This window comes from Corylus avellana, chromosome 6 (genome assembly GCF_965113065.1).
Source record: "Corylus avellana chromosome 6, dhCorAvel1.hap1.2, whole genome shotgun sequence".
Taxonomy (NCBI): domain Eukaryota; kingdom Viridiplantae; phylum Streptophyta; class Magnoliopsida; order Fagales; family Betulaceae; genus Corylus; species Corylus avellana.
Genome location: NC_142495.1, coordinates 3,493,194 through 3,520,898, shown reverse-complemented (window position 1 = coordinate 3,520,898; position 27,705 = coordinate 3,493,194). Strand labels below are relative to the sequence as shown.

Below are 27,705 nucleotides of genomic sequence, written 5' to 3'. Positions count from 1 at the left end.
GAGCCTCTTTCAATTACCCCATTTTTGACCATTCATCATTTCCATTAAATCATAATTGGGGAAACAAAAATGACTAAGAATTTGTTTGAGATTGCGTTTGAGGGGCTTAAAAGTACTTTTAACACTTAAAAAGTTCATTTGAAGAAAAAAAGTACTAGTTTGGTAAAAAAAAAATTAAAAGTAGTTTTAAGTGTCCAAAAAGCATAAAAATTGCCAAAACGTATTTTGGCAAAAGCTTAAAAATGAGGTTTTTATCCAAAAGCGTTTTTTGATTTAAAAGTTCTATTTCTCAATCGTAATTTCAAACAGGTTCTAAAGCACCATGTTGAGTATATATGTGTGACCATGACCAGGTTTTTTTAAAAATGATTTTTTACCCTTTTTTAAAAACTTTTTTGAATATTTTGTTTTTGTTTTTAATTTTTTAAACGAGGGGCATAGCTCTATTTTTTTAAAAATTGATGGGGTAGAACATGTATTTTACATGCTAGCCATTTAAATTAACGAAAAAATTAAACAGTAAGGTTGATTGATAGTGGCTAAAAATTAAAAATCCTACTTTGTAAATTTTTATAGTTTAAGAACGTACATTAAAAATTGCTTGCTTGATATTTATAATGTGACTTTGATTTGATGAAGCATCACCTGGTGTACGTATTCTATCACTGCAGAAAACTTCAATGTAGTTTTAGGACCATGAATTTGAAGATATTATTGAGAGATTTATAAATCAACCCAATACAGTGAAATAATATTCCCCGGCCGGCATGACTTTCACTGGTTTTGCCTGTGCTTCCTTTCCTCCACAAGCAGCTTGGCGAAGTAGGCAAGCGCTTCTTTGTTAGTACCCTTGTCCTTAATTTCCTCGAACCTCCCAGTTTCCAAATTCACCCTCGACACTGGCTTCGTCAATAGCTCCTTCCCGATCTCCACAAGCCTTTCCAGATTCTCGGCGGTCGCAATGTCAACCGACCGCGCATCTCCGGTCAAATTGTCATCCTATAATTATTAATATTCATTAATTATGTCGAAAATAATTAATTCAATAAATGTTTGATTTGGTATATATATAATATACGTACCTGAATACGGAGGTAGTTGTTCCTACGGTCGTGGGCTTGGAAGAGCGCGGACACGTAAAAGTCAACCATATCAGAACTTGCATCGCCATATATGTCAAGGAATGGAGTGGCGCGACTGCTCTTGTCATACACCCAACGAAACTTACCCCATTTGGACGCATTGGCTGCCGTATACTTCTCTTCAACCTTGTCCTCTCCCGTCCCTAATGATAGAACTAGCCTTCCCTCGCCGTACTCCGCCGCTTTTACATCATTTAACCCACTGTTTTGCAGCAACGTTTCTTTCAAAATCTGGCTTATGGCAATCATAGTCTGTGGATGACAGAGCTTGCCAACTTAATTAATATTGGTCCCAAAAAGTCAAGAAATGTGCGGTGCCTCTAAATTACCAAAATAGGTAACTTGCTGCTTACAGGGTTATTGGCAGCAACTCCACCGTCAATGAGATCGAAGCAGCGAGTTTTTCCCTCGGCATTCTTTGTCTCAAAGTAGTGTGCTGGAAGAAAAGTGGGGGCTGCAGAGGTGCCTATGCAAACATCCGCTAGCCTAGCGTTCTTCAAATCATTCAATTTTGCCTGCACAAAAAGAGGACCCATATATATATATATATATAACTTGGTATTAATTGTATATATATGTAGCCATAAAATTCCAAGAATTTGGTACATCATTGGTTGAAAAGATCACTGGCTGGAGGAGCTTGATATCGAAGGCTGGGATGATCACGTTCGTTAGGGTCTGCTTCAAAGTTAGGTTCCCAAGTAGATCGTTTGTCAATTCCCGCAGGTAGTTCCCGTTGTACTTTGGCCCCGTCATGCCACCGAACATGCTTGTCAATGAACTCAGAGGGTGTTTGAAACTGGTTCCATAAAACCCCAACTAATTAATATTTGTTGAACCATTTTTTTTAATTAAAAATGGCGAAAAATTTACCTCTTCTGGGGGAAAATCCTGGGACAGTGGTCTAAATAGAAGTTGGTGATGTCGTTTGCAGCATACATGGGACGGTTGTCGTTGTTAGGAGCTGCAAGCATGGTGGTGACTAGGCCACCTGTACTTGTTCCTGCAATTATGTCGAAATAATCTGCAACTCTTGCATGGGTCCCGTCCAATTCCTAAAGAGGCCATAGACGACAAACGAAAATTATGAAAGAAAACGAAAAGATCGATGAAGAGGTGGCATGGCAATATATATATGGGTTGGTGATTGTGAAGCACGAGGTACCTGAAGCTTTGATTCAAGAAAGCTGAGGAGGGTGGCTGGAATTAACCCTCTGATGCCACCTCCATCAATGCTCAACACAGTCACCATCTTGCCCTTTCCAAGACCAGTCGCCATTTTTATTCAAAAGAGCTTTCTTTTGATGCTGGATTCGTGTCCTCCAGCAAATCAATCTCAGTTCAATGCCCTTTATCACAAGAGCTCAAAGAAGACTTGAAAGCATTCCATTTCCATGGCCCACGCATGTGCGAATACAACTCTGGCTAATAGCCCCTTAAGAAAACCAATAAACGTGGAATACAACGTCAGCATTCCATGGCCATGCTACGTCATTCATAGTACAGAATTCGAATTAGAATGGACTTGGGGACCAGTGAAAGGGACAGCACCATTTAGACACTTTTTCTCTTATATTCTCATTTTTATATTTTTTTTACGTGACTTTTAATAGTCATGTCCCAATGTGAAAGCGCGGGAATATTATAATTAATAACCGTCACGTGTTTATAAATGACTTCAAAAAAATAGAAGTCATCTTACCCCCAAACATTTTTCTTCAAATTAACATCATTTTCCTCTCCTCTCCCCTCTAAAACTATTTTCCCGGATCATAGAAAATCAACCAGCCTTTTATCATTTTAATTTGATATATTTAACTTAAATTAATTTGTTTCAGGTATCAAACTTACTGATAAATGGAAAAAAAATAGAAGTAAATATTCATCTCTCTGATCTTGTATTAAAGGACTATTGAATAATTCCCGCATTGTGTGGCAATATTTAATTATGATGTAATATATATATATATATATATATCAAATCGCCCTCCGCGAAGACCTCCCAGTATTCCACGTCAACGCTCTAGGAGCACAGAGAGATGCATAGTCTTTTGTTAATAAGCCAAGTTGGTTGGACACAATTTTCAAGTGATTAGGTAGATATATATATATATATATATATATATCAAATCGCCCTCCACGAAGACTTCCCAGTATTCCACGTCAACGCTCTAGGAGCACAGAGAGATGCATAGTCTTTTGTTAATAAGCCAAGTTGGTGGGACGCCATTTTCAAGTGATTAGGTAGCTAGAAGCCTAGAATATATGGGGCACCAACGTTTTTACTTGGCCAGATAAATTTTCTTTCTTTTCTTTTTAAAAGGCCTAGCCCTTACCAATAATTAGGCCTTAGATTATGTTATTATAGCGATTGAGCACATGCCAAAATGGTTGCATATTTTAGCTTTTAATCAGATCCACTTGACTCGAGTAATTAACTTTTAGTCTAATTGGATGAGGATGAGTTCAAAATGGTAAATTAAGGCAACCGGCCGGTCTTCTTTCTATAGCTTTGTCTTGCTATTTCTCGTCGGTCCAACATAGAAAAGAAGATAAAGATGAAGTTGGTTTAATTGGATTTACTCATCTTTCTTGCAATCCTCAACCGAACATTCTCCTTGTCTCCTGTGGCGGTCAATGGTAGAGTGAGACATAAAGATAGAGAATATATAAAGTTTTCTCCAAATTGAATTAGAGAATGTTTTTCGACTCGATCTATTAATCTTATATGTTTTAATATGTATTTTAAACACATGTCAATTTAATAGATTAAATTTGAAGAATTTCCATCATCCCAAAATGGTCACTCTCATAAGGCTTATATAAGAAAGAGTAATGCTAAAAATTATATTTTTATTATATAATTATCCCACAATATAATGATGTAGCAATCTTAACCAACTTTTGAAATAGCCTTTGTTAAAAATAAATAAATCAAACAATTGGTTAAAATTGACAATTCGGCATGTAGGATAGTTGATAAAAATGCATGTAGTATGTCCCATTACTCTAAAAGAAATAGTAATGCTAGAAACTAATGCGACCCATAGTTGTTGTGTCGACTTGTTTCAACGCAATTAGCCTCCAAATAATCTTACAGCTTAGAACTCTAGGTTTGATTGTCCGTTTGAGTTTATTTTGTTCTTTTTTATTTTATGGAAATTTTGAACTCGTTTAAAAGAACATAAATTTCCTCTAAATTAGTCTGAATGAAATATCTTCAAACCCATTTAAAATAGTGTCAAGTGTCTATAAACATTTAAAATGCATATTAAATTCTTAATGTCATTAATAGCAGTTTACTAACTTATACTAAAAATGACGTCACTTTTTATATGAGAAATACATTTTTTTAAATAGCATAGGAAAGCATATGCTTTTTGAATAAAATTATTTCCAACTTTGTCCTTGTAATTAAAAAAAAAAATGTGATTCTCACATGTGGAGGACATATGACATTCTTATAGAATAGGTTGGAGAACCCAATTTAGAAGAAAACTCTATCCATTGCGGAGGATGGGGTACTGATCCTGTGGTTCGCCTTTCCTACTCCCTTCCCACTAGGTAAGCAGATTGGGTTTCTGGGTGGGCTTTGTTGCCTTAGATGGGCTCAAGTGTTCGGTCACGTGGGAGTTCTTGGGCCAGGCCCAACTTTGTGGATAATGGGTATATTATTCACTTCAAATTCATAGAAAAAGGGAAATAAACCCATTTGTTATAAAAATCATGTTAAAGCGTACGTGCTTTTCTGCTGTGGGCTCAGGTGTTCGGTCCTCGGGGACTTTCACTGGCTTTGCCTGAACTTCCTTTCCTCCACGAGCAGGTGGGCGAAGTGAGTAAGCGCTTCTTCATTAGTTCCCTCGTCCTTAATTTCCTCGAACTTGCCAGTGTCCAAATTCACTCTTGACACTGGCTTCTTCAATAGCTCCTTCCCAATCTCCACAAGCCTTTCCAGATTCTCCCTGGTTGCAATGTCAACAGACGCTGCTTCTCCCGTCAAATTCTCACCCTATATTATATATTTCCATGACAACATTAATTAACATCATGCGGTCATCAATTATGTCAAAAAGAATTGGTACCTGAATACGAAGGTAGCTATTCTTCCGATCGAGGGCTTGGAAGAGGGTGGACACGTGAAAGTCAACCATGTCACTGCTTGCATCGCCATATACATCAAGCAAGGGAGTGGCGCCAAAGTCATAGAGCCAGTTGAGGGAACCCCATGTGGAGGCCGTGGCTGCAGTATACTTCTCTTCATGCTTGGCCTCGCCTGTGCCCAACGAAAGAACTAGCATTCTCTTGCTACACTCCATCGGCTTTATGTCATTTGAGTCTATGTTTTGCATCAATATTTCTTTCAAAATCTGGTTTATGGCCATCATAGCCCGTGGATGTAGTCAATATGGATAAGACAACTTGCCAACTTGCAAAGCTTCAAGGCTAAACCTGCCTCAAAATTATCCAAGTAGCTAGCTACTTATTATTAAATTATCAGTTATCTCAAAAGTTTAAACTAATAAGAAGATGTAGATTTAATTATTTAACAATTAGTTTAACATTCCCTCTCACGTGTGGGCTCAAACTTCTTTTTAATAGATGATGCTCAACACGTAAAATATTTAATTTAAATGGGGGTAAATTGACGGAATCAAGGTTCGATTCCAAAAGCTCTTATACCATGTTAAATTGCAGTTATCCCAAAAACTTAAGATTATAAAAAGAAATAAATTTAATCACTTAACTATTACTTTAAGACTTACAGGATTATTGGCAGCAACCCCACCATCAATGAGATCGAAACTGCGAATGTGTCCCTCAGCGTCCTCTGTCTCAAAGTAGTGTGCTGGAAGAAAAGTGGGGGCTGCAGAGGTGCCTATGCAAACATCCGCTAGCCTATCGTTCTTCAAATCATTCAATTTTGCCTGCACAAAAATATATTACACCGGTTTGGGATCGATATACCTTCTAATTAACTTCACCTTTGTAACCACAAAATTAATTCCAAGAATTTTGGCGAAATTGACTTTTTCATACATCGTTGGAATTAAAGATAACTGGCTGAAGAAGCTTTATATCCAAGGATGGTATGATCACGTTTGTTAGGGTCTCTTTCAGAGTTAAATTGCCAAGCAGCCCGTTTATCAGTGACCGGAGGTAGTTCCCGTCGTACTTCGGCCCCATCACGGCACCGATCATGCACGTCATTGAACTCACCAAATTGTTGTAACTGGTTACAACAAAAAATGGTAAAGCTTAATTAAAGAAAAAGGCTTTTAATTTGCTTTTGTCGTTTCAATATATAGAGTTTACCCGTTCTGAGGAAAAATCTTGGGACAGTGCTCTATGTAGAAGTCGGTGATGTCCTTCGCAGCGTACATGGGACGGTTGTCCTTGTCGGGAGCTGTAAGCATGGCGGTGACTAGCCCACCTGTACTTGTTCCTGCAACTATGTCGAAATAATCTGCAATTCTTGCATTGGGACCGTCCAATTCCTAAACATGTACACAAAAATCATGAAATTAACAAATTAAATCAAACGGAATTAAGAGGTGGCTAATGGCTATATATATATGTTTGTTGAAGTACCTGAAGCTTAGATTCAAGAAAGCCGAGGAGGGTGCCAGGAATTATCCCTCTAATCCCACCTCCATCAATGCTCAACACAGTCACCATCTTTCCCTTTCTAGTCGTACCGGTCGCCATCTTGATTCAAAAGAGCTTCTTGATTATGATTTTTCAATACTTTAGCAAATTAATATCAGTTCGACGCTTAATGCAATGTACAATCAAACATGCCCATATATATCAATTGGATACTTCATTACAAGAACCCAAAGAAGACTTGACAGCATGGTCCATGTCACGTGGGAATACTCCTTTTATTATATTGTATTATCTTTGTCGTCTTAAGGCATACCTTTATTGATTTGCTCTTAAGTCCTTTATTCTCGATCTGCATTGGGGAAAATTACTCCCGATCATCCATGCCATGTCAACTTGATGCTCGAGGAACACGTCATAGTCTTGTCAATCACCCATGCCATGTGATCAACTTGTAGTCTTGTACTTTAACTGGTTCAAGATTCAAAATTTAATGGTAATTTTTGATATCAAATCGAAAAATATATACTTAAGAACATAGAAGTGAAGAATCTACGTAGCATTTCTCGGTCCGAAATAAATAAGAGTTGAAACCTTTGAGGACAAGCTACCAGGCAGCAATGAGCCCATACTTTGGACCAAAAACTTTGAGCCCGCGGATCAATTCTGGCCCACAACGTAGCATAATTGGGAGGGCCCCATTGGTGACAGTAATGGGAATAGAATCTAGTTCTTTGGCCCAATAAGGGAGAATTTGGTTCTAATAAAGCTTTAGCCGAAGAATATTCTCAGCAGAGGGTGAAAGATTATGAGCGCACTGCGCATCTTGCGCACTGTAAATCCAGAATCCCTGTGTTCTCGTCGTAATACGTCACAGCCAATCAATCCTCCACGTCCACGCTTGAAATTTTCCGTCGCTAAAACCTTTCTCGGACTCAACGGCGCGCGCAGCAGCAGCTTAACCGTGACTCGTCTCCCAACTCACCAACTAAGAACGGCCGAGTCGTGCATGGCCGAGTCTGATTCCAGGTCCGATCGTCCCCATTTCTTATTCTTCAGTTAAATCGTTTCTTTTATCTTTTGTTCTTCGGCTTTAACTTTTACTTTCGTTTTCTACAGCGTGGTAAATCCAGCTTATGCTGAGATTATTGTGGTGCGCCACGGCGAAACGGAGTGGAACGTTGACGGAAGAATTCAGGTCCTTGTTCTTTTCTTTTTCTGAGAGTTTGAAATGGCGTCGGTTATCGAAATTTGATTTTGTGCCATTTGTAAATGCTTAAGTCCATCCTACAACCTTAGTGAGATTGATCGTTGTATGAATAATGGAATGTGTGTGTTAGATAGATGACTAGATTATGTTGGTCGTTAGATTTGTAGCCTGCCATGAGCTTACGAGATGCGGCACTCTTATTGAAAAATTCACTGATTTTGTGGTTAGGTTATGTTCTATAAAGACAGTGTTAGCGTTTATGGTTTATTTAGGCAATTAGGGTACCACTTATTTCAAAAGCTTAATTGATAGGAAAATGCATTTAATCATTTAAATTATTATCCTAATACTTCCTCACGTGCAGCTGAAACTCCTCTTCAACAAGGCTCAACACGTAAAATATAACTAAAATGAAAGAAGGTATAGAGTCAAGTATTGCAAGATCGTTAAAAGCGTAAGGTTATCTAGTAGGAGTAAAAATAACGAGGGGTAGAGTCAGATTCAAATTCATGAACTTTGATCTGATACCATTTTAAACCACCACTTATCTTAGCTTAAACTCATCGAAAAGAGTGCACTAATAATTTTAAATTAATATTTTAACAGGCGCAAAGGGCACAATGTTAAAGATATCATGTGATTTGTGTAGGACATATAACATGGTCCTACAAATCCAATTTCATCACCCTAACTGCACTGATAGTACATAGTTTTCTTATCAATCCTCTCTCTATATATATATTTGTAAAACAATTGATAATTCATAGTCTGCAACCATAAGAAAACATTAAACCATAAACTACCAATCAATGGGAGGAGCCAGGGGCTCTTTTGCCACAATTTGCTCAAAGAGTTTATGGGAGATGGTGTCTCACGCTGTTTACAATGACCGACTTGATTCACTTCAATGATAAGAATCACTTGGAGCTTAAACCCTTTTAAGCAAGACACTCATTAAATAATTGTGATAACATGCTTCTACTTGCTAATGAGCTCTAGATTAAATGATGCATCCTCCCTCTTTAAATACAATACAGGACTGAGGGTAAGGTCTTGCTTTAAAGACCTGTTGGAAGCGCTTGTGACTTACCAATAGTAAAAAAAGAAAAAACGAACTATGCGACTCAAGCTCATAATCAGTTCAACGTGGAGGCAATAGTCTTCTAAAATAATAAATAAGTCAATCCAGCGCAACCTCCAAATTGGTTCAGTCTGATTTTTACTCTTAAAAAGCCAACTACTCCATCTTGACATGAGAGCACTTGTGATAATAACAAACAACGCTCGTATCTTTTCTGAGACTCTGATTTTTGCCTCATGTTTTCAATATTTATACTTTAACAAATAATGTATCTTTAAACAGGGACACCTGGATGTTGAACTTAATGATGCTGGGAGACAACAAGCAGCTGCAGTAAGTTATCTCACTTATATATTACATGCCTTGGATTGCATTGAAAACCCAGATAATGGGTTTTGAGCCTTGCGGAAGGTTGTCTCGTTTGCCTTAGTCTTACAACTTAATCTTCTTTGCCCTGAAGGTGGCTGATAGACTATCCAGGGAACCTAACATCTCTGTTGTATACTCTTCCGACTTGAAACGAGCTTTCGATACTGCACAGATAATTGCAACCAGCTGTGGTGGGCTAGAGGTATGAATTTACAAGATACTTTCTTGAAGTTGCATCTTATTGTGAGTAGATGATTGTGCTGGTTTCAATTGTGATTGCAGTTATGTGTATGTAATCAGACTGAAGCCATTTATTTTCTTTGATGCAATCCATCTTACATTGGAAAGTCTTATTTTATGCCACAAACATACTAAGAAAGCAGCTTGAAATATTTGTATTTTGGTAATCAACTGAACTAGAAACACTCACTCATGGTGTCATGGTTTTGGTAATCAACCCAACTAAATATCTTTCTTCAACTACTTGAGTTTGGCCTCACAAATCTTTTTCTACTGTTGTACTGTATTTAGGGCCATATCTTTTGCTAAATTATAATGCGATTGTTTTCTTTATTGTCATCTCAGATTTGAACCCCTTCTCCGGCCTTTGGCCTTGAGCACTTTTTACTTGAACCACTCTGAATCAACTAGGTTAGTACTTGGTTATTGCTGCATGTGATTGAACCATCTCATCTTTTTTCTGGGCAATTGAACCATCTCATTTAACTTCTCATCAGTTGTCCTTATTTCGTTCTCCTACTAGTAATTAACTATGGCAATAGGGTTTTAGTGCAGATAATCCTAAGCAAGTATATTCGCTATTTTGCCTGTATTATCCTTTATTTTGGCTGGATACATTGTCTAGTAAATTTTTGCTCTAAAAAAATGGAGGGGGCCAAAGGGAGATTTTTCTTATTAAGGTATGAAGTTAAATTTGGTTTAGAATACGGTACTGATTCCATAGGTGCTTAAATGATCCCCTCAATCAACTAAAATGGATAAATTGATTAGTTGAGGTGTCTCATAAGGGAAAAAAAAAAATGTAGCAAATTGAAGATATTTGGTTCTTCAGCTTAAAAGCTATTGTATACGTGGGCTCTATTGTATACTTCCTGTGTACATGGGTTGCACCCCTCTGCGATTTTATAAATTTGATATTACCTATCAAAAAAAAAAAGGATCAACGACAGTGTAATGCAAAATGAAATGCCAATCTTGTGTAATATAAAACTTAATAATTGATTTGGTGATGGTAAAAGTGTCAACTAGTTTAGCTGATGAGGTCTCTCAGCACCATAAGAGTGACCTGGGTTCAAATTCCACCCTTATAGGCATAGATTAAATATTAAAGAGTTAATTTCTCTCTTTCAGATAACCTAAATATTTCACATGGTGAAGTCTGGAAATTATCATGATATGATACCATAAAATTATGCATTTTGAGATTATTAATGGTTTCAAGTATTAATTTCTCTCTTTCAGATAACCTCGTTTTTCTTTTTTATTTTATTTCACCACTGTAATACTTGAAATGTTTCACATGGTGGAGTCTGGAAATTATCGTGATATGATATGATAAAACTATACCTTTTGAAATTATTAATGGTATAGTTGTTGACGATCTTGTTTTTGAGTATATTAAGTGATCTGAACATGGAAAGTAGAATGTCATGTTCGTCAAATTCTAATTTCAGGTTATTAAAGAACCTGACTTACGGGAAAGACACTTGGGGGATCTTCAAGGCCTTGTACTACGTGAAGCAGCAAAGATTAGTCCTAAGGCTTACAAGGCATTTTTAAATCACAAGACTGATCAGGAACTTCCAGTAAGTACACTGTTTGCTTTATGTGTTATACCGTTGGAGAACCTTATGGCTTGTGAGAGAGGCTGCAGAATGGATCAGGCTGGTCCTAGCTTGGCCCCTTCAGCCAAAAATCTGAGCTTGAACTTTTTTGTCCTAACCAACTGTAGACCATAATATAAACATAATTACATATGTAATTTTTAATACTAAAGTTGCTCACGGTAATTGATGTGGCAAGATTTATCACAGATTACATGGTCGAAGCCACCTCTAACATTGTGTTTAGAATGTAGGGTTGTCTCTAAACCGTCAAGCATGATGAGTCCAATAACTTGGGTTCAAAGGGAAACTAGGGGTGAAGATTATATTTGAAATTGAAAGCATTATTAAATGGTCTGCTATATCTTGGCCGACTCAGGTCAGTAGCATCAGCTTCATCTTTGTTGAGGCCCAAGTAATATTGGGCTTAGTTAAGGCTTTTAGATCTCAAGCTGGGATTTGTATTTCAAGCTGTCCTTGTCCCAGCTGGACTTGTACTTCATCCTCATGTGAAATACATTTTTCTAATGACTTTCATTCACATTAAACCGACTGAACATGAGAATCTTCCAATGCAAGAAATAGGACTTGGGACTTTGTATAACCCTCTTGGGTTGTTGACTTGTTCTTACTCATCTAATTACTACAGACCTCTTCCACTTTCTTTTTTTTTTGGGGGGGGGGGGGGGGGGGTTGGTTGGAATATCAATAGAACGCATCTCTTTTGTCTAATTAGGTGCACATAAAATTTATGTTAGTAATCCATCCCTTATCCCTTATGGTTGGGCTTCTTTGTTCCCTCCTTAGCACTGATGTTGTATGGCTGGAGCAAGAGAAAGAGTGAAATGCTTGGAGAAATATGACTAAAGTAGTTACACTGGAGACATTTAATGTGCATGAAATTTTAGTTTTGGGGTAAACTGAAAAGTTATTGGAATCAATCACTTACCTTTGTACTACATATGTAGGGTGGTGGTGAAAGTCTCGACCAACTTTATGAACGGTGCACATCATCATTGGAGAGAATTGGTAGAAAGCATAAAGGTATTGTCATTGAGGTTGTCTCTGTCATAACTTTTCTATCAGAAATTTACAAAGAGATTGAAAGGTTAGATACATTTATTCTTCATTAACAATATGTGCCTTGTCCTTGTTAATTTTTTGGTTTGCATCCGTACTTTGCTACAGTCCAATGCACATAAACTCTACCTCCATAGTTGCCGCTTAATGATAGCACGGATTGACTAGAAACTACTAACCCGTTTTTGATTGGCGGACACCGTCAGAGTTTCAAAATCATCGGTGCTATATTTACTAAGAGCATCTCCAACAGTGCTTCTAAATTAGTTTTTTAGCTAAATTTAGCTATTTTCGTGCTCTAGCAAATACTGTAAAATAAAAAGTTTCCCTACATATACTAAAAAGACTAACCGGTACTACAGTGAAAAAAGCACCTGTTTGTCAGGGATGTTTTCTAGAAAATGAAAAAACAGAAAAGAACGAAACAAAAAACAAAAAACAAGGGAGAGAGATGATTACAGTGATTTTGGTGTTGCTCTGGTTTTGGAGAGAGATAGAGGAGAGAGGGGAAAGAAAAGGTGAGGATAAAAAACAATAAAAATAAGATTAAAAAATAGTATTTAAATAAAATATATCGTAAAATAGAGAATATGCTAGAGTTTATTGGGAAAAAAGTAATAGTTAAACTAAAAAAAAGTTGATTTTGACCGACTAAAATAGCCTTCAACTATTGAGATGCTCTAAACTATTATAAGACATTGTCAGTGGAGAATGACCAGTTGTAAACTGCCATTGTTGGTTGCAGGAGAACGAGTGGTCGTAGTCACTCATGGTGGTGTCATCAGAACACTGTATAAAAAAGCTTGCCCTAATGGAAGGTCTGGAGGGAAAGTGCTGAATACATCCGTCAACATATTTCTCTTGTCAGACGGGGAGTGGACCATAAAATTGCGGGGTGATACCAGTCATCTCAACCAAACAGGATTTCTGGAGTCGGGATTTGGTGGGGATAGAACTTCTGGTTAGTTTGTGCATGGTGCGCTGGCATTTTGCAGCCATTTATTTCCAAGCAGTGGCATGCTGGACTTCTGAAAGGTACTAGCAACCACTTGGCATTATTGAAGGCTGAATTAATAGTGTAATGGTTTTGTCCAATATACAGTAGGTTTGGTTTTCTATGTTGATGAGCATGTTGTCGTCATTACTGTTGTTGAGTTATTCCCACACTTCAAGTTGACATGTTGATTTGTAAGGTTGTGAATTTGTTCTATTGATCTATCCAATATTCTAAGTTAACGCGGTGATTGTAGTTTATGAAATGGGGGTGGTTCAGCCACCTCCTTTGACCAAATAAGGGTGGGATTGGGCCACTCCTCTGATTTTACTATTTTTTAATTTTTGAGGATATTTTGGTCTTGTTGAAAAAAATTAGGAATTTTTTGTCTTTTTGCTGGCATTAGAGACATTAGCATTTGTTCTTTTGGGACAAAAATTTGTTACAAACTGGTTTGTGGTTAATTCATGCAAACTCATCTAATAAAGTGACATGTGTTCCTTAACATGTGAGAATAACATATTTTTTTTAATAAGATGTGTTTCTCACATTTTTTTTAATAGCTATAGAACACATGTCACTTTATTATGTGTTTGTATAAATTAGCTACAAACCAGTTTGTAGCAAATTTCTGTTCTTTTGTTTGGTAGTTTAAGGAAAGCATTGACACAATTGATAGTTTTGGGGAAGGGGAGGGGGGGGGGGGGGGACATTGACAATATGGGGTAGTAGTTTGAGACAATAAGTGAAGCTTAACACAGAATATTTAATTAAAATAAGAAGTGAATAATAGAGATAAAGGTTTTTTTTTTTTTTGGAAAAAAATAGAGATAAAGTTTAAACTAAAAACATTGCTCTAATACCATATTAAATTATTATTCCCAAAAGTTTTAAACCTATAAGAATTGATGAAATTTAATCATTTAATTTATATATTTTAACTAGAACAATGATGTATGCGTTGAAGCATCTAAAGTAACATATTACCGGCAAACTCAAACCTTGTTTGTACATGACTCGGAACAAGTCAATCGACCATGCATGGGTAAAATAGGTTACTTGGGTTGAAGTCATGCGACATAGACTGATCACCGGCAAAACATGTCCAAGCACAGGCTGTCAGACTTCCAAGTGTCGCATCAAAATTCAAAGTAGATGGTGCAAAAAATCCGAGCATCAAATTGGAATCGTCATATATATATATATTGCTCGTGTAACTCTAGGAAGGATTTGCTCTGTCCTTTGGTCTCTCCGAGTCTATGTTGCTTGGCTAGTGGAATTGTAAAGTTGATTCTAGGTGTCTGTCAGCAGCAGATCATACTAAGGCCTTGTGTGTCTCATTCACCAACTCTTTGGATCACTTTCAGAACCCACTATCAAGCTGCATCTCACAACCCACTTACTTTTCCTTTTGTTCGAATATATTATATTTTTATTTTATAATTATTTTACAATACAGATTTGGCAAATTCGACTAATCCTTTAATCAATCTTTTAAAAAAATAATAAATAAAGTTTTGGTTGAGACTACCACATTAACACTGAGAAATAATTATGAGATAAAAATATTGTGTATAACATTAATCTTATTTGAATATCACTTTCCAACTATTCGCATGTGCAAATGGTTTGTTTTGTGTCTGCATTTTGGTTCCTTTCCCATGCATTTCAAATATGGTACAAAACCCTGTGATGTTTGCTAACAAGAACATTCATATTTGTTGGCTAATACTATATACTACACAATCTATATCTTGTCTCACTGGATTGATGTGGTAGCACCCATTAGGCCTTGAATTAGTCCTAATAAAATATATATATATATAGGTACTGCCAGATTAATCTAATAATGTGGGTGTAATATATAGCATTATTTTTTTTGTGTGTGTATTAGGATAGAGTTTTCCTTCAAATATAAAATAAATAATGATACTCATTTCACATCAATTAATGTGACGTATTTTAAATAGTTTTTCATGTCAGCCACAATAAAAGAAAAAGAAAAAAAAAAGTAATTTGAAACATGTCACATCAACCAATGTAAAATGTTTATAAAAAGTAGCATTACTCATATAAAATTGTCATGTGTATTCCTTAGCATTAAAAACACGTAAGAATTTTATATACTAAATTAAAAGAATTTCTTTCTACCTCATTTTATGTTAAAGAAAATGGATGAGCACGTAAGGTATAAATTGTGTTGAGATGGCAAGGGCCCATGATGCAATAGGTGCACTTAATTTTATTCCAAGTGTAAGGTAAGCATGCGCATCATGTGTGGGGGCTATTGTCTCGTATAGAATGCGCAGGCAGTTAGACGAGACGTGGACAACTTTTTATTTTGTTGGTGTTTGATGCTGACTTTTTAACCTTTTTCCTTGGAGAGATGTTTTTGACTTTCGACTCGAGGAAGAACCAATCATGGAAACATTTTAATTATGTCTTTGATGACATTTTTAGGTGGTCACACTTGATGTTTTGTATATGAATATGTCGTTGAAACAAATAAATAACCAATTTGTCAATCTATAAATTACAAGGGTCGCTCGCATGTTCAGTTGGACCAGCGTACACCTTCTGCTTTTTAATTTCTTTTTGTTTCTTTTTGTCAGTGGATCTATCATATCTTTTAGTAGTCAATTGGATTAGATTGGTACACTCATCCTCTTCTTTTCAAGCAAAACTTTTAAAAAAAATAAACAAAAGAAAAAGGAGAGAGAAATCCTTCTTTTTTTTTTTCTTTTTTTTTAAAAAAATTTAATTTGGTAAAATAATTTTTCAAGGGGCAAAACGAATGAATAAAAAAGTGGGTTAACCCTTTTTTTAAAAAAAAATTTAATTTAACCTAATAAATTGGCACATATTATCATATGTTCTCCTGGTGTCCTCTTAGAGCCTGTTTGATATTGCGTTTGAGAAATAAAGCTTTTAATTAAAAAGAGCTTTTACATAAAGCGCAAAAGTATTTTTTGACAATTTTTAAACTTTTTATACCCTTAAAAATGCTTTTAATTTTTTTTATCAACCGAGTACTTTTTTTCTTCAAACTATATTTTTTTTTAGTGTTAAAAGTACTTTTAGATCTCTTAAACGCAATTCCAAACAGGTCTTTAGTCATAATTAAATATTATTTTTTTTTTAAAAAAAAAAAAAACTTTCCTTATTTTTCTCACTTTATTATCAAAAAATAATATTCATTTAAGACGAAAAGAACATTAAAAAAAAAATCAGGAAAGCATCTAACATTATCTTTTTAAAAAATATATATATAAGAATGGAGTGTTTTACTATTCATATTTAAAATAAATATAAAAATCACATTATATAAATATATATGCTATTATTTTTTTTAAAAAAAAAAAATTGTCCTTTTATGGTATTATTTCAAAGATTTTTTTTTTTCTTTCTTTCCTTTTAACTAAAAGGGAAGAAGAAGAAGAAGAAGACAAATGAGTCAGGAGCCAGAACTTTTTTCAAAGGCCCTGATATTTGGCGCCAAATTAACAAGAGAGTGGCACATCAGTTCATCGTTATCATCGTCATTTATAATCCAAAAGTCAAAACCATAGCTCAAGTGCATCAGAGATAAAATATTAAAATAAAATACTCTTACAAAAAAAAAAAATTATTAAAATAAAATACGGTAACGTTGCATTCATATTCAATGTCTAAAACAACCTTTTTTTTTTCCTTTTCAGAGCGGTCCAAATCAACCGTCCACTACCATATAATCTAATAAATATATGTACTATACCAATAGGGGAGGGAGGAGGTCCAGGAGGACAATGAACCTGTTAGTTTTATATTATATAATCCTTTTAATTATTTCTTTTTTCTTCATTTAGATATATATATATATTTATTATTGGTCTCATTATTTATAAATGATCTTTATTGGCTTCATCCTCCTTAACTTGGCGCCATTTTGTTTACACTCCATAATCTAAGTACAATTCCTTCATACAGTGAAATAATAACAATATATTTCAAATTAATTACGTATTTAAATTCATCTTAAATTATCTTTGTTGGTCTCATTATTTATATGCATACCTATAAACTTCTATTAACAAACAATATTGGCCCCCTATGGGCCACTCTATACAACAAAGAATGCAGATTAAAAATACCATGCTTTTATTTTTTTGTACCAAGCACAAATTGCAATTTTGAACCCCAAACTCTCGAAAAACAAACATTTAAATGTTGAGCTATGGTCACAAATTATGCAATATTTAACGTATTATTGACTACATGTACACTATATACAAATGGTTAATATAAAGAAACACATTCATATTTTAGTAGAGGACAATGATCCAATATTATTCTAGATAATACAGAAAGTTAAATAACTTAAAAAAGGGAGAGCGGCAGAGTATACTTGCTTCAAACAGCTTAAAATGCGAGACTCACTTGTTTGGAATATTTCAACCTCACAAATTCATTTTTAGGGTAACTTCACTATAGACTTTTGAATTACTACGCGATTTGACAAGCCCAAAAAAAAAAAAAAAAAATTTCAAAACCTCTTAATTTGAACCCCTAAACTTTCAATTACAGTCAATTTGAATTCTTGTATCAGATTTTAAATGTTAAAAGTGAGACAATAACGTTTATACCTTTGATTTTTTTATAAAATTTCAAATTTACCATTAATTTCAAATTAAAAATAAATAAATAAATAAAAACGAAAATCGTACATATTTTGGTATTTTTAGGTATTTTTTCTGACGAAATGATTCAAATTGATTGCAATTGAAAGTTCAGAAGTTTAAATTAAAAAGTTTTAAAATTTAAGACAAACTTATTAAATCCTGTGATAATTTAGAAGGTTAAAATAAAATTATCCTTTCATTCTTTAAACCTTTTCAAAATTTAAGACAAATGAATCTGGCAACTGTTTGAATTTTTTATTATAAGATCATTCTAATAATAGATATCTCCATCCGTTGCTGAAAAGTTCTGATGACCGTGTTTGAGTGGGCAACAGGGCAATGAATGTTGGATTTTTGGGATTATATATATGTTTGCCACTTCGGCGACTTCGGATGAACCCCCCGCGCGTGCGTACATATATATATATATATATATATAATATGAATTTCCATGGGATAGCAAAGCAAGCACGCAAGCATGCATCTATCTGGGAAAGTGCATTTGAATTCAGTACACTGTGCGTCATGAATGAGTTCTTATTGCTCCGCCGTGGCCTGCCCCCAACTAAGCAACGACGAAAAAGTAAACAAAACGCAGCACTCACACGCTTATCTATAAAAGATTGTGTGAGATTCTTTTGTACGAACAACATGCACATACACCTAATGATTGACCCCAAAAAATAAAGAAAATAAATAAAAATTCCTTTTAATTTTTTTTTAACACATGTTTAGGGCAAATTTGATCCGTTAAAATTGGTTTAGGGCCATCCCTGCATGACACATGGCGTAATTAGATTTCCAGCATATTTTCCTTCTTTATATAATTTGGACGTCTCAAATCTCCTGCACCTTTTCATAACTGTTTATATATATATATTAACATGTTAACCAAAAAAATATGTTGTTGTATGTCATTTGACGATTCTTGTTGGTTGACTTTTATAAAGGTCTTCTTTCTTTTCGTTCAATTGTTGTTGATTAATGCTGATTTATGTTTTACAACCTTACGTGGCCCATGGATTTAGTCATTTCTCTTTCGCGAAAGCTCAGTTTTGTTTCATCTATTATATTATTTATTTGAAGATGGGTTCTACGTGACTACGTGTCAATTTATCCGGATGCATGTCTGCATCTTGGATGTTCTCGGTATATTCTTCCTCAAACAATAGTATAAATGATTCATACCAACCTTAAACAATTTTTTTTTTTTTTTCTTTCAAGATTAAGATGACATAAATATCAACCTTCTAAGTTGATATGGTTGCAATTTCACCCAGATGTAACATTCAATAGCCAATCCCCCATTTCGCTAGCTTAGTCAATGGTATATCACGTTAACATTCATTATTTGAACCCTAAAGAGCAAAATAGCGGATGACAGCTTATAAATATAATATGAAATTCTTCACTCAAATACACTTAATTAAATTTACTGTAATTCAGTCAAATTTTCCTCCTATAGTTCTCACTAAAATGACTTGAGCGTCGGAATGGTCTTGTTGAATCTACCGACAAATCTTCTAACTTCCTATTTTTGTAAATCTTCCTCATGATGAGAGGAGTGTGGTCACTACACTAACAGCTAAGCTGTGAGCCTATACATGATCCAAACCAAAAAAATGAGAAAATGGTCCCAACCTCATGTGAAGTAGGCATAGAAAATTTTGGAACCCTTCGTTTCACGCATTCATTTAATTCCATATATGTTTTTTTCCCAATCGCATGTGATTTGGACCGCTCCTGTGCCAGACATCTACATGAGCTATCCTTTTCTTGCGCTTAGCAAATCAATTATTATTAAGTGCAACAGATACTACGTTCCATTGGTTCCAAGATAAATAAAACAAAGGGGACCAAAGATTTTCATTGCTTTAATAATATGCTACATTTTTAATAGGTGATTTTTTTTAAGCGTTTTAATGTAAAGAAATGGTCTACATTTTGTAATTTATGAATTTATAATTTTTTTTAAAAATTATTTGGGATCCTATTCTAATATATTTTTTGTAGTTTTTTTTTTTTTTTAAAAAAAAAAATAAATAAATCAGTTATGTTTTGTTTTGAAACTGAGGATCACTTTTTAATTTTTAATTTTTTTTTAAAAAAAGAATCAGTTTTAAAAAATTTGATGATCTGTCAAATAAATAATAATTTAATGAGACTAAATGTATTTTTCCGATATTAACACGAGAATACAAGGCAGCTTGTCCGGTAAGCAAGGTAGATAAACGGCGTGATTTTGACTTTCGGCACGTTTGCGTCTCTCTCCCAGACAACACTAACGAAACCATAGCGCCCATTTTGTCTCAAAAAAGAAATAGAAACAAAATCAAGGAAATTTCCTTCTTGAGTAGTTTTATTTATGACATCCAATTGCGTCAATTGAGGAACAGAACCACAACAATTAAATCAAACAGATGAGAACCAGCCCCGATGCGCGCCACGTGGAATGCATCGGGAGTCTACATTCTTGACCAGTCAAAGTCCTCCACGTACCACTAGGTATGATCAATTAGAAATTTTAATACCGGAGTAACACTTCTTCTTTTCTTTTCTTTTCTTTTTTTAATTAAAAAAAAAAAAGACTATTTTTAATTGTTGAATTAACAAAAAGAAGCAATCGTCGTTTCCTTTTTATCACCTTCCATGGATCTCTCTCTTTTTCTCTCTCTCCCACCATTGTTAGCATTTCAATCACTGGGAGACAAAGCTGAGTTGTATATAAAACCCTGAGTTTTTTAAATTCCCGAAGAATTTCAAATCCATTATCCATAAGAATTGCAATGCTCTGACGAATTGGAATTGAAATCCCCACTCTCTCAATTTGGGAGGCTAACGAATGGGTCTCTGCACCTCCAAACCCTCCACAACCCCCTGCCCGTCCTCTCCGAAATCCGATCCTGAACCTGCCAAGGAAAATTCTATTCCGGCCAACAATTGCGCTTTTTCAGCCAGGGATAGCACAAAAACGACTTCGAGCTCCGCCAATGGCGAGAGCCAAAACCCTACCGGCGAGCAGAACGGGAAGAAATCTCCGTTCTTCCCGTTCTACAGTCCGAGCCCGGCGCACTACCTCTTCTCGAAGAAGTCTCCGGCGAGATCTCCGGCAAATGTGAGCTCGAACTCGACGCCAAGGCGGTTCTTCAGGAAGCCGTTCCCGCCTCCGTCGCCGGCGAAGCACATACGGGCCGCGCTGGCAAGGCGGCACGGCTCGGTGAAGCCGAACGAAGCGTCGATACCGGAGGGGAGCGAGGCGGAGCGCGTGACCGGGCTGGACAAGAGCTTCGGGTTCTCCAAACATTTCGGGAGCAAGTACGAGCTCGGAGACGAGGTCGGGCGAGGGCATTTCGGGTATACTTGCGCCGCCAAGTTCAAGAAGGGCGAGCTCAAGGGCCAACAGGTCGCCGTAAAAGTCATACCCAAAGCCAAGGTTTTCGCCTTATTCATGCCTAATATTGTTCGATTTTCATTCTTAGCATGAATGTGTTGGTTACTTTTTATGAATAAGTGAATTCAGTGTGTTTTTGACATTGCTTGAGATTGGATCCATAGGTGGGTTTTTAGTATTCTTCATTCGCTGTGAAATAGATTTATTTGTTTTCTAGAAGAACGGTCTTTGTGAATGGTTTTATGTGAATGCTTATGTGTTTCACGGACAAATTTGTAGAGTTCTTTGATCGCTGTTGCCAGTTTCTACGTGAGTGAGGTGGGAGTGGGGTTTTGATATGATTGGAGATTTGGAGTTTGACATTTTCTTTACACGGAACTTTCTGTATTGGCCCAAACATTATTTGAGACATTTGATTCTAATTATGTTATTCTTGTTGTTAAGTAGATGTAGTTGGTCAACTAATGTCCGGCTTGGCTATGGAGTATGGAATCAATTAGAATAAAAGGTTTACTATTACATTTGATTTGTTTTTGAATGTTTATTGGTCTAAAATAATGTTGGGTTTAGGCCAATTTTTCATTTCATAAGAACAGGAAAATGAATTACCCTTTATTTCTAGAAAAAAATAAGAGTTAAATTTACAATGGACTGCCCATCTTATTTCTTTGAATTTGTTTATATTTTAAAATGAGAAATGCTAGGGGTACTAACTCTTTTACTAACAGAGGCTTACTAAACTGATGTATAGCTCATTCATTGGAGAAAAACAAACAATTAATTAAGAGAAATGTAACGAGTACTAATGAATGAGCTACACATCAGTTTAGTAAGTTTTTATTAGTAAAAAAGTTAGTGCCTCTAATATTTCTCTTTTAAAATAGGTAGTGAAGTCTGGAAGAATCTTTTACTTCTTGAACTAGTGTAAATATCATGCAATTTAGAGAACTTTTGAAAATAATCTATCTATATTGGGATAATGCCATTTATAAATGCTCCGTGGAATTAACTTAAGCAACCTGATAGAATGCTATAGCAATAGATATGAAAAGTTAATAAGTTATGCTATAAGGTTTAACTCATATAGGTTTTAAATGTTGGAGATTAGCATGTGGTAAATAACTACTTATCCTAAAAGTTTAAGCTGAATAGGAGTGAATTTAATTATTTAGTTTAATATTCTAACACTCTCCCTCAAATTCCCTGCAACAAGTGAAACCTAACACGTGGAATATTTTAATTTAGATACCATGTTAAATAACCATTTATTCCAAGAGCTTAAGCTAATAAGAATAAGTGAATTTAATCTTTTAATTTAATATTCTAACCACATGCTGTAATGTTTGTCATCCAAATGCTATATAGATAGGATATTATCCATTTTACTCTATTTTTTTTTCGACACATGGTTTACATTTTCTTACAAGTTCTACAAGTGCTAGAAGCAAATCAGCTTTTAGTCACCATTGTGCCTTTTACTGTTTTTTTCTTTTTTGGCAGATTTATCTGTTTTGTTAGTTGATCCAGTGTTACTTGCTTTCAGTCAAACTTGCTATTGTTATGCCTGAACTTGTTAGTTGATCCAGTGTTACTTGCTTTTAGTCAAACTTGCTATTGTTATGACGGAACTGGGAGAAGTTTTTATGTTAGTGTATAGCACTCTAAAGTGCTGTCTTTTTATTTTTATTTTGTTACTCTGTCTTATTTGCTTATCATTATTCTCATTATTGTTGTTAGATGACCACTGCCATTGCCATTGAGGATGTGAGAAGGGAGGTAAAAATATTGAGAGCATTGACTGGGCATAACAATCTAGTACAGTTCTATGATGCTTATGAAGACCATGATAACGTGTATATAGTAATGGAGTAAGCTCTGACTGCAACCTTTTCATTGAATTAGATGCTGCTGTTAATGTTTTATGACTATTTGGAAAATATCTTTTGAGTTTTTTCTTTATGACTGTTGGGACTGGTTATTAGTGGGAGGACTCATCATCACTTGCCTATACAGAATTTTATTTTAATGAGCTCTGATTAATTGTCTATCATTGCTCAGGTTATGCGAAGGAGGGGAGCTCTTGGATAGAATACTATCAAGGTATTTCTTTCTTTGCTAGCAATATCAAATAGGTTACTCTTTCAGCTTATTAAAGTTAATGGACAAGGAGACAAACAAGAAAAAAAGAAAAGAAAAAGAAATTTATGAAAGAGAAAGCTGATCAGTAGCTTATAAAGCTATCATATGCATCTTAGCTTATAAGTACATACTCTTTTTCTTCTGTAGGGGTGGGAAATATACAGAAGATGATGCAAAGGCTGTCATGATACAGATATTAAATGTTGTTGCGTTTTGCCATCTCCAGGGTGTGGTGCATCGCGATCTTAAACCTGAGGTGGAGTATCTTCATATTATTTCATTACCTTTAGAAAAATATATTGATTTATGCTGGAGTTCACCTAGTCATTGGAATATGCTGTTACAAAAAACCTTAAACTTTTTCCATGAGCATTACAGTAGGACCAAGCTGTCTGGTTGAACCAGTTCAGCCCAGAATCGAGAACCTGTTGGGTCTCTCTGCTTAACAACTCTATTTTTTCCCGCCCTTTTAGGAAGACTGCTACGTGATTTGCCTTTGATTTTCTAAACTACACTAGATATGTCTCTGTTCGCACTAAAAGGTAGGGTAATTGTCACTTAAATTGAATAGAACTTGGATTCTGTAATAAGTTCTAAACACCTCTTTTCAATAGATCATGTGTGTGATTTACCTTTATATATCTTTAGATATAGATTAGTGCTTGGATGTAATTATCTCCCTGTAAATCTTCTAGATGGCTTTAAGATATCCCTGTCCGTCTTGCTGTCAAACAGAGGAAGTATTGTGTACTCAATGCTGGTAGCCTGCAATTTTCCAGGATACTAAAGTTATGGAAGTTCAGTGAGAATATACTTGCTTACCTAATGTAGTTGTTTTACTAAGTCATTTGTTCAGTAATGTTTGTACGAACGATTTCATATTTCCTACTGCTTGTAATAGTTGTACTCTTCTTTTGTCTATATTGATTCTCATCAAGTGTAGTTAATTGCTGTTTCAGAATTTCCTGTTTATGTCAAAGGATGAAAACTCACAGTTGAAGGCCATAGATTTTGGCTTGTCAGATTTTGTGAAACCAGGTTAGTCCTCAAGGTTTGGATACGTAAGTTGCACTGCTTTCTGTTTATAGCTCTTTGAAGTCTTAATAGTTTAAAATGTTTCAATTGCTTTGCAGATGAAAGGCTTAATGACATAGTTGGTAGTGCATACTATGTAGCTCCAGAAGTTCTACATAGATCGTACACTACAGAGGCAGATGTATGGAGTATTGGCGTAATTGCTTATATCCTGTTGTGTGGTAGCCGTCCGTTTTGGGCCAGAACTGAGTCTGGGATCTTTCGGGCTGTATTAAAAGCTGATCCGAGTTTTGAAGAACCACCTTGGCCCTCTTTGTCTGCTGAGGCAAAAGATTTTGTTAAGCGCCTATTGAATAAAGACCCACGGAAAAGAATGACAGCTGCTCAAGCTCTAAGTGAGTGCCTTATCCACTGCCAGAAGTGTTCTGTTGTTGTTCTTATATCTGTATAGTTTTTCCTCAGGCATTCCTCTTGCAGGTCATCCTTGGATTAAAAATTCTAATGATGCAAAAGTTCCACTCGACATACTAATATTTAAACTCATGAAAACATATATGCGATCATCATCTCTTCGGAAAGCTGCTTTAAAGGTGTGTATATGATGCCATTTATAATTGGAGATGATTTACTTATATGTTTCTCTTTAGTATTTATGTGAGTCTGAATTATTAGATTCTTTTGATGCCATTGAAATTTCTCTTCATGTTTACTTGAATTCTTTATGTCCTGGTTCGTTTTCAATAGGTTCATGCATTTAGTAGTATTAGCTTTTTCTAGCTTAATCATTTAGAGCATTCCCAATGGAAGAGCCAAATGTTACTTTTATCTAAAATAGCTCTTCAAATGTTTAAAAAACCCCCCACATTGGATTAGCTAAAAAAAATGTAAAATGGATATTTGATTGAAAGAGCTAAAAAAAAAAGCTAAATGTAGCAGCACTTTTCAAGAGAACTATTTTATTTTTCATTGTTTCTCTCATCTGTTTTTTCTTTTTCCCAAATCTTTTCCCACTTTTTCTCTGCATGTTCTTTTTTTCCCAAAATTTTTCTCATTTTTCCTCACATGTTCTCTTTTTTCCAAAACTTTTCTCACTTTTAATAATATTTTAATAGAATAGATAGAAATATAACTAATCGGATGTAGAGACATTTAAAAATGGCTTAGCTAAACTAGATAAATGTGAGTTTTAAGAAGCTATTTTACATAAAAATATGGCTCCTCCATTGGGAATGTGTTGGTGTCAAATTATGTCTGATTAGCTATATTATTTTTCTGCCTCTGGAAAGCAAAATGTGTTGGTGTCAACAGTTCATTACATTTTTCTTTTCATTGTTGTTGCAGGCTCTATCTAAAACGTTGACTGTAGATGAGCTATTTTATTTGAGGGAGCAGTATGCACTGTTGGAACCAAACAAGAGCGGCACCATAAGCTTAGAGAATGTCAAAGTGGTTGGTTTCTTTCCATATGTCTCACTTTTTAAACTGTATGTTGTAAATTACGCTCTCACTTTTTAGCTCTTGTCAGGCCTTGATGAAATATGCAACAGATGCTATGAAGGAGTCACGAGTCCCTGATTTCCTAGTGTCGGTAGGTGCCTTGACAACTGCGACGCATGTGGCAATTATTATTATTATTTTTTTCTCAACTTTATTGCTAAATTGTGTTCCCTCTCTTTGGTTGCAGCTTAATGCATTGCAATACAGAAGGATGGACTTTGAGGAGTTCTGTGCAGCTGCACTAAGCGTGCATCAACTTGAGGCTCTTGATCGGTGGGAGCAACATGCCCGTTGTGCTTATGAACTTTTTGAGAAGGATGGAAACAGGGCTATTGTCATTGAGGAGTTGGCTTCGGTATGTTTGGTTCAACAATAACAAAATTGCATGCGTGCAAGCCTTTGTGTGAAATTACAAATATTAATAATCAACTACTGCACGCGTAACGTATCAATAAAAAACAAAGATGTTTTTTGAGGTTTAGATGGAGAATCAATCATTATACACTGTCGAATCGGTAGTGATTTTTTCATTGTTTGGAATGTCACTTTTTTTTTTTTTTGGCTGCAATGGGAATGTTTGCGCTATTGGGAAAGCTGGTAAAATCTCAAAATGTTTGCTTGTTATTGTATGTGTGTTTTTGCATAAAGTTCTGGGTGTTTGTGTGTTCTACACCAGTGAGTGTTAGGGCTCATCTTGTCTCTGTATCTTGCCCTTGGCATTGTTTGTAGCTGCTTCTTATTTTAATCCTGTTATGCACTTCAATGCTATTCTCTTTTCACATTTTCTATCCTAAATTCTCTACAGATGAAAAAGAATACTCTTCGATTTTCGCATTTATTTTTAGTTGTTGTACTTGGCTGGAGAAACAGTGAAGCTTGAATTCATCTTGTCAACAAACACGATACAGACTGATCCATAATTTTCTGTGCGCAATTTTTCAGGAACTTGGCCTCAGTCCTTCTGTGCCTGTTCATGCTGTTCTTCACGATTGGGTTAGGCATACTGATGGAAAGTTGAGCTTCCTTGGGTTTGTCAAATTGTTGCATGGTGTATCTAGCCGGACCCTTGCAAAAGCTCAATAAAAGCTTTGAATGAAGCCCATGCTGGAGATCCAAGAAGCATTCTGCAGACTTGACCTGCAAAAGAGCTGGTGATGGATGATTAAGGCACTTTCTAGACCTTAAAATGTCGGGGGAATATTTGGCATGTCAATTAGGGTCAGCAGAGTTTGTTTTGGCTTATTTTCATCTTGACGGGCCATGCTGGAGTGCACTCAAGATTGGAGTTGACCCTTGTGCTCCTTCAAGCAATGAGGCGCATGAATTTTGTGCTTCCTCTGTAAAGCTGTAGTTGAGTCTGTTTAGTTGCAGGTGAGAATATTTTTATCAAATGTTTATTACTTGCTTGACAATCACACTTGATTTTCTGACTCAATTGGACTGGTGTGACATGTCCAAAGTTGTGTTGATCAGTGTTTCATTCTTTCTAATCAAAAGTCTCTGCTCATCTTCACCCCATTTTCTCCAAAGCTAAATGAGTACTTGTGGGAGAATTTTGATTGCTTGATTTTGTTTGACGACGGTTCTGTGCTGTGCCGTGCCGCATTTTATTAGACCCAACACGTCCCATTCCCTGGCATTTACAATTTTACAGCGAGTTT

The 27,705-nt window shown here is 35.5% G+C and overlaps 4 protein-coding genes across 6 annotated transcripts; 2 read left to right on the top strand and 2 right to left on the bottom strand.

Moving 5' to 3' along the window:
• Positions 1-754: 754 nt before the first annotated feature.
• On the bottom strand, positions 755-2,445 carry LOC132186948 (patatin-like protein 2). Its single transcript, XM_059601076.2, has 6 exons — positions 2,308-2,445; positions 2,016-2,197; positions 1,749-1,941; positions 1,496-1,657; positions 1,083-1,394; positions 755-999 (listed from the first exon to the last, which is right to left on the bottom strand). Exons 1-6 carry the CDS (start codon positions 2,419-2,421, stop codon positions 775-777), a joined length of 1,188 nt encoding a protein of 395 aa, XP_059457059.2. The 5' UTR covers positions 2,422-2,445; the 3' UTR covers positions 755-774.
• Positions 2,446-4,926: 2,481 nt separating this feature from the next.
• On the bottom strand, positions 4,927-6,866 carry LOC132186549 (patatin-like protein 2). 3 transcript variants are annotated; one of them, XM_088517360.1, is made up of 6 exons: positions 6,732-6,866; positions 6,456-6,637; positions 6,180-6,372; positions 5,907-6,067; positions 5,225-5,531; positions 4,927-5,151 (listed from the first exon to the last, which is right to left on the bottom strand). In XM_088517360.1, exons 1-6 carry the CDS (start codon positions 6,846-6,848, stop codon positions 4,927-4,929), a joined length of 1,185 nt encoding a protein of 394 aa, XP_088373486.1. In that variant the 5' UTR covers positions 6,849-6,866. The 3 variants fall into 3 exon arrangements, with proteins under 3 accessions (XP_088373486.1, XP_088373484.1, XP_088373485.1); XM_088517358.1 differs by having other exon boundaries at positions 6,180-6,354; positions 6,732-6,848; XM_088517359.1 differs by having other exon boundaries at positions 6,180-6,340; positions 6,427-6,637; positions 6,732-6,818.
• Positions 6,867-7,539: 673 nt separating this feature from the next.
• On the top strand, positions 7,540-13,572 carry LOC132187022 (Phosphoglycerate mutase family protein). The gene is made up of 7 exons (XM_059601173.2): positions 7,540-7,775; positions 7,866-7,944; positions 9,320-9,370; positions 9,498-9,608; positions 11,101-11,232; positions 12,219-12,294; positions 13,076-13,572. Exons 1-7 carry the CDS (start codon positions 7,555-7,557, stop codon positions 13,294-13,296), a joined length of 891 nt encoding a protein of 296 aa, XP_059457156.1. The 5' UTR covers positions 7,540-7,554; the 3' UTR covers positions 13,297-13,572.
• Positions 13,573-20,593: 7,021 nt separating this feature from the next.
• Positions 20,594-27,562, top strand: CRK (CDPK-related kinase). Its single transcript, XM_059599870.2, has 11 exons — positions 20,594-21,415; positions 23,111-23,241; positions 23,432-23,473; positions 23,660-23,768; positions 24,472-24,550; positions 24,646-24,942; positions 25,025-25,137; positions 25,889-25,996; positions 26,073-26,135; positions 26,232-26,399; positions 26,987-27,562. Exons 1-11 carry the CDS (start codon positions 20,825-20,827, stop codon positions 27,125-27,127), a joined length of 1,842 nt encoding a protein of 613 aa, XP_059455853.1. The 5' UTR covers positions 20,594-20,824; the 3' UTR covers positions 27,128-27,562.
• The last annotated feature ends 143 nt before the right edge of the window (positions 27,563-27,705 follow it).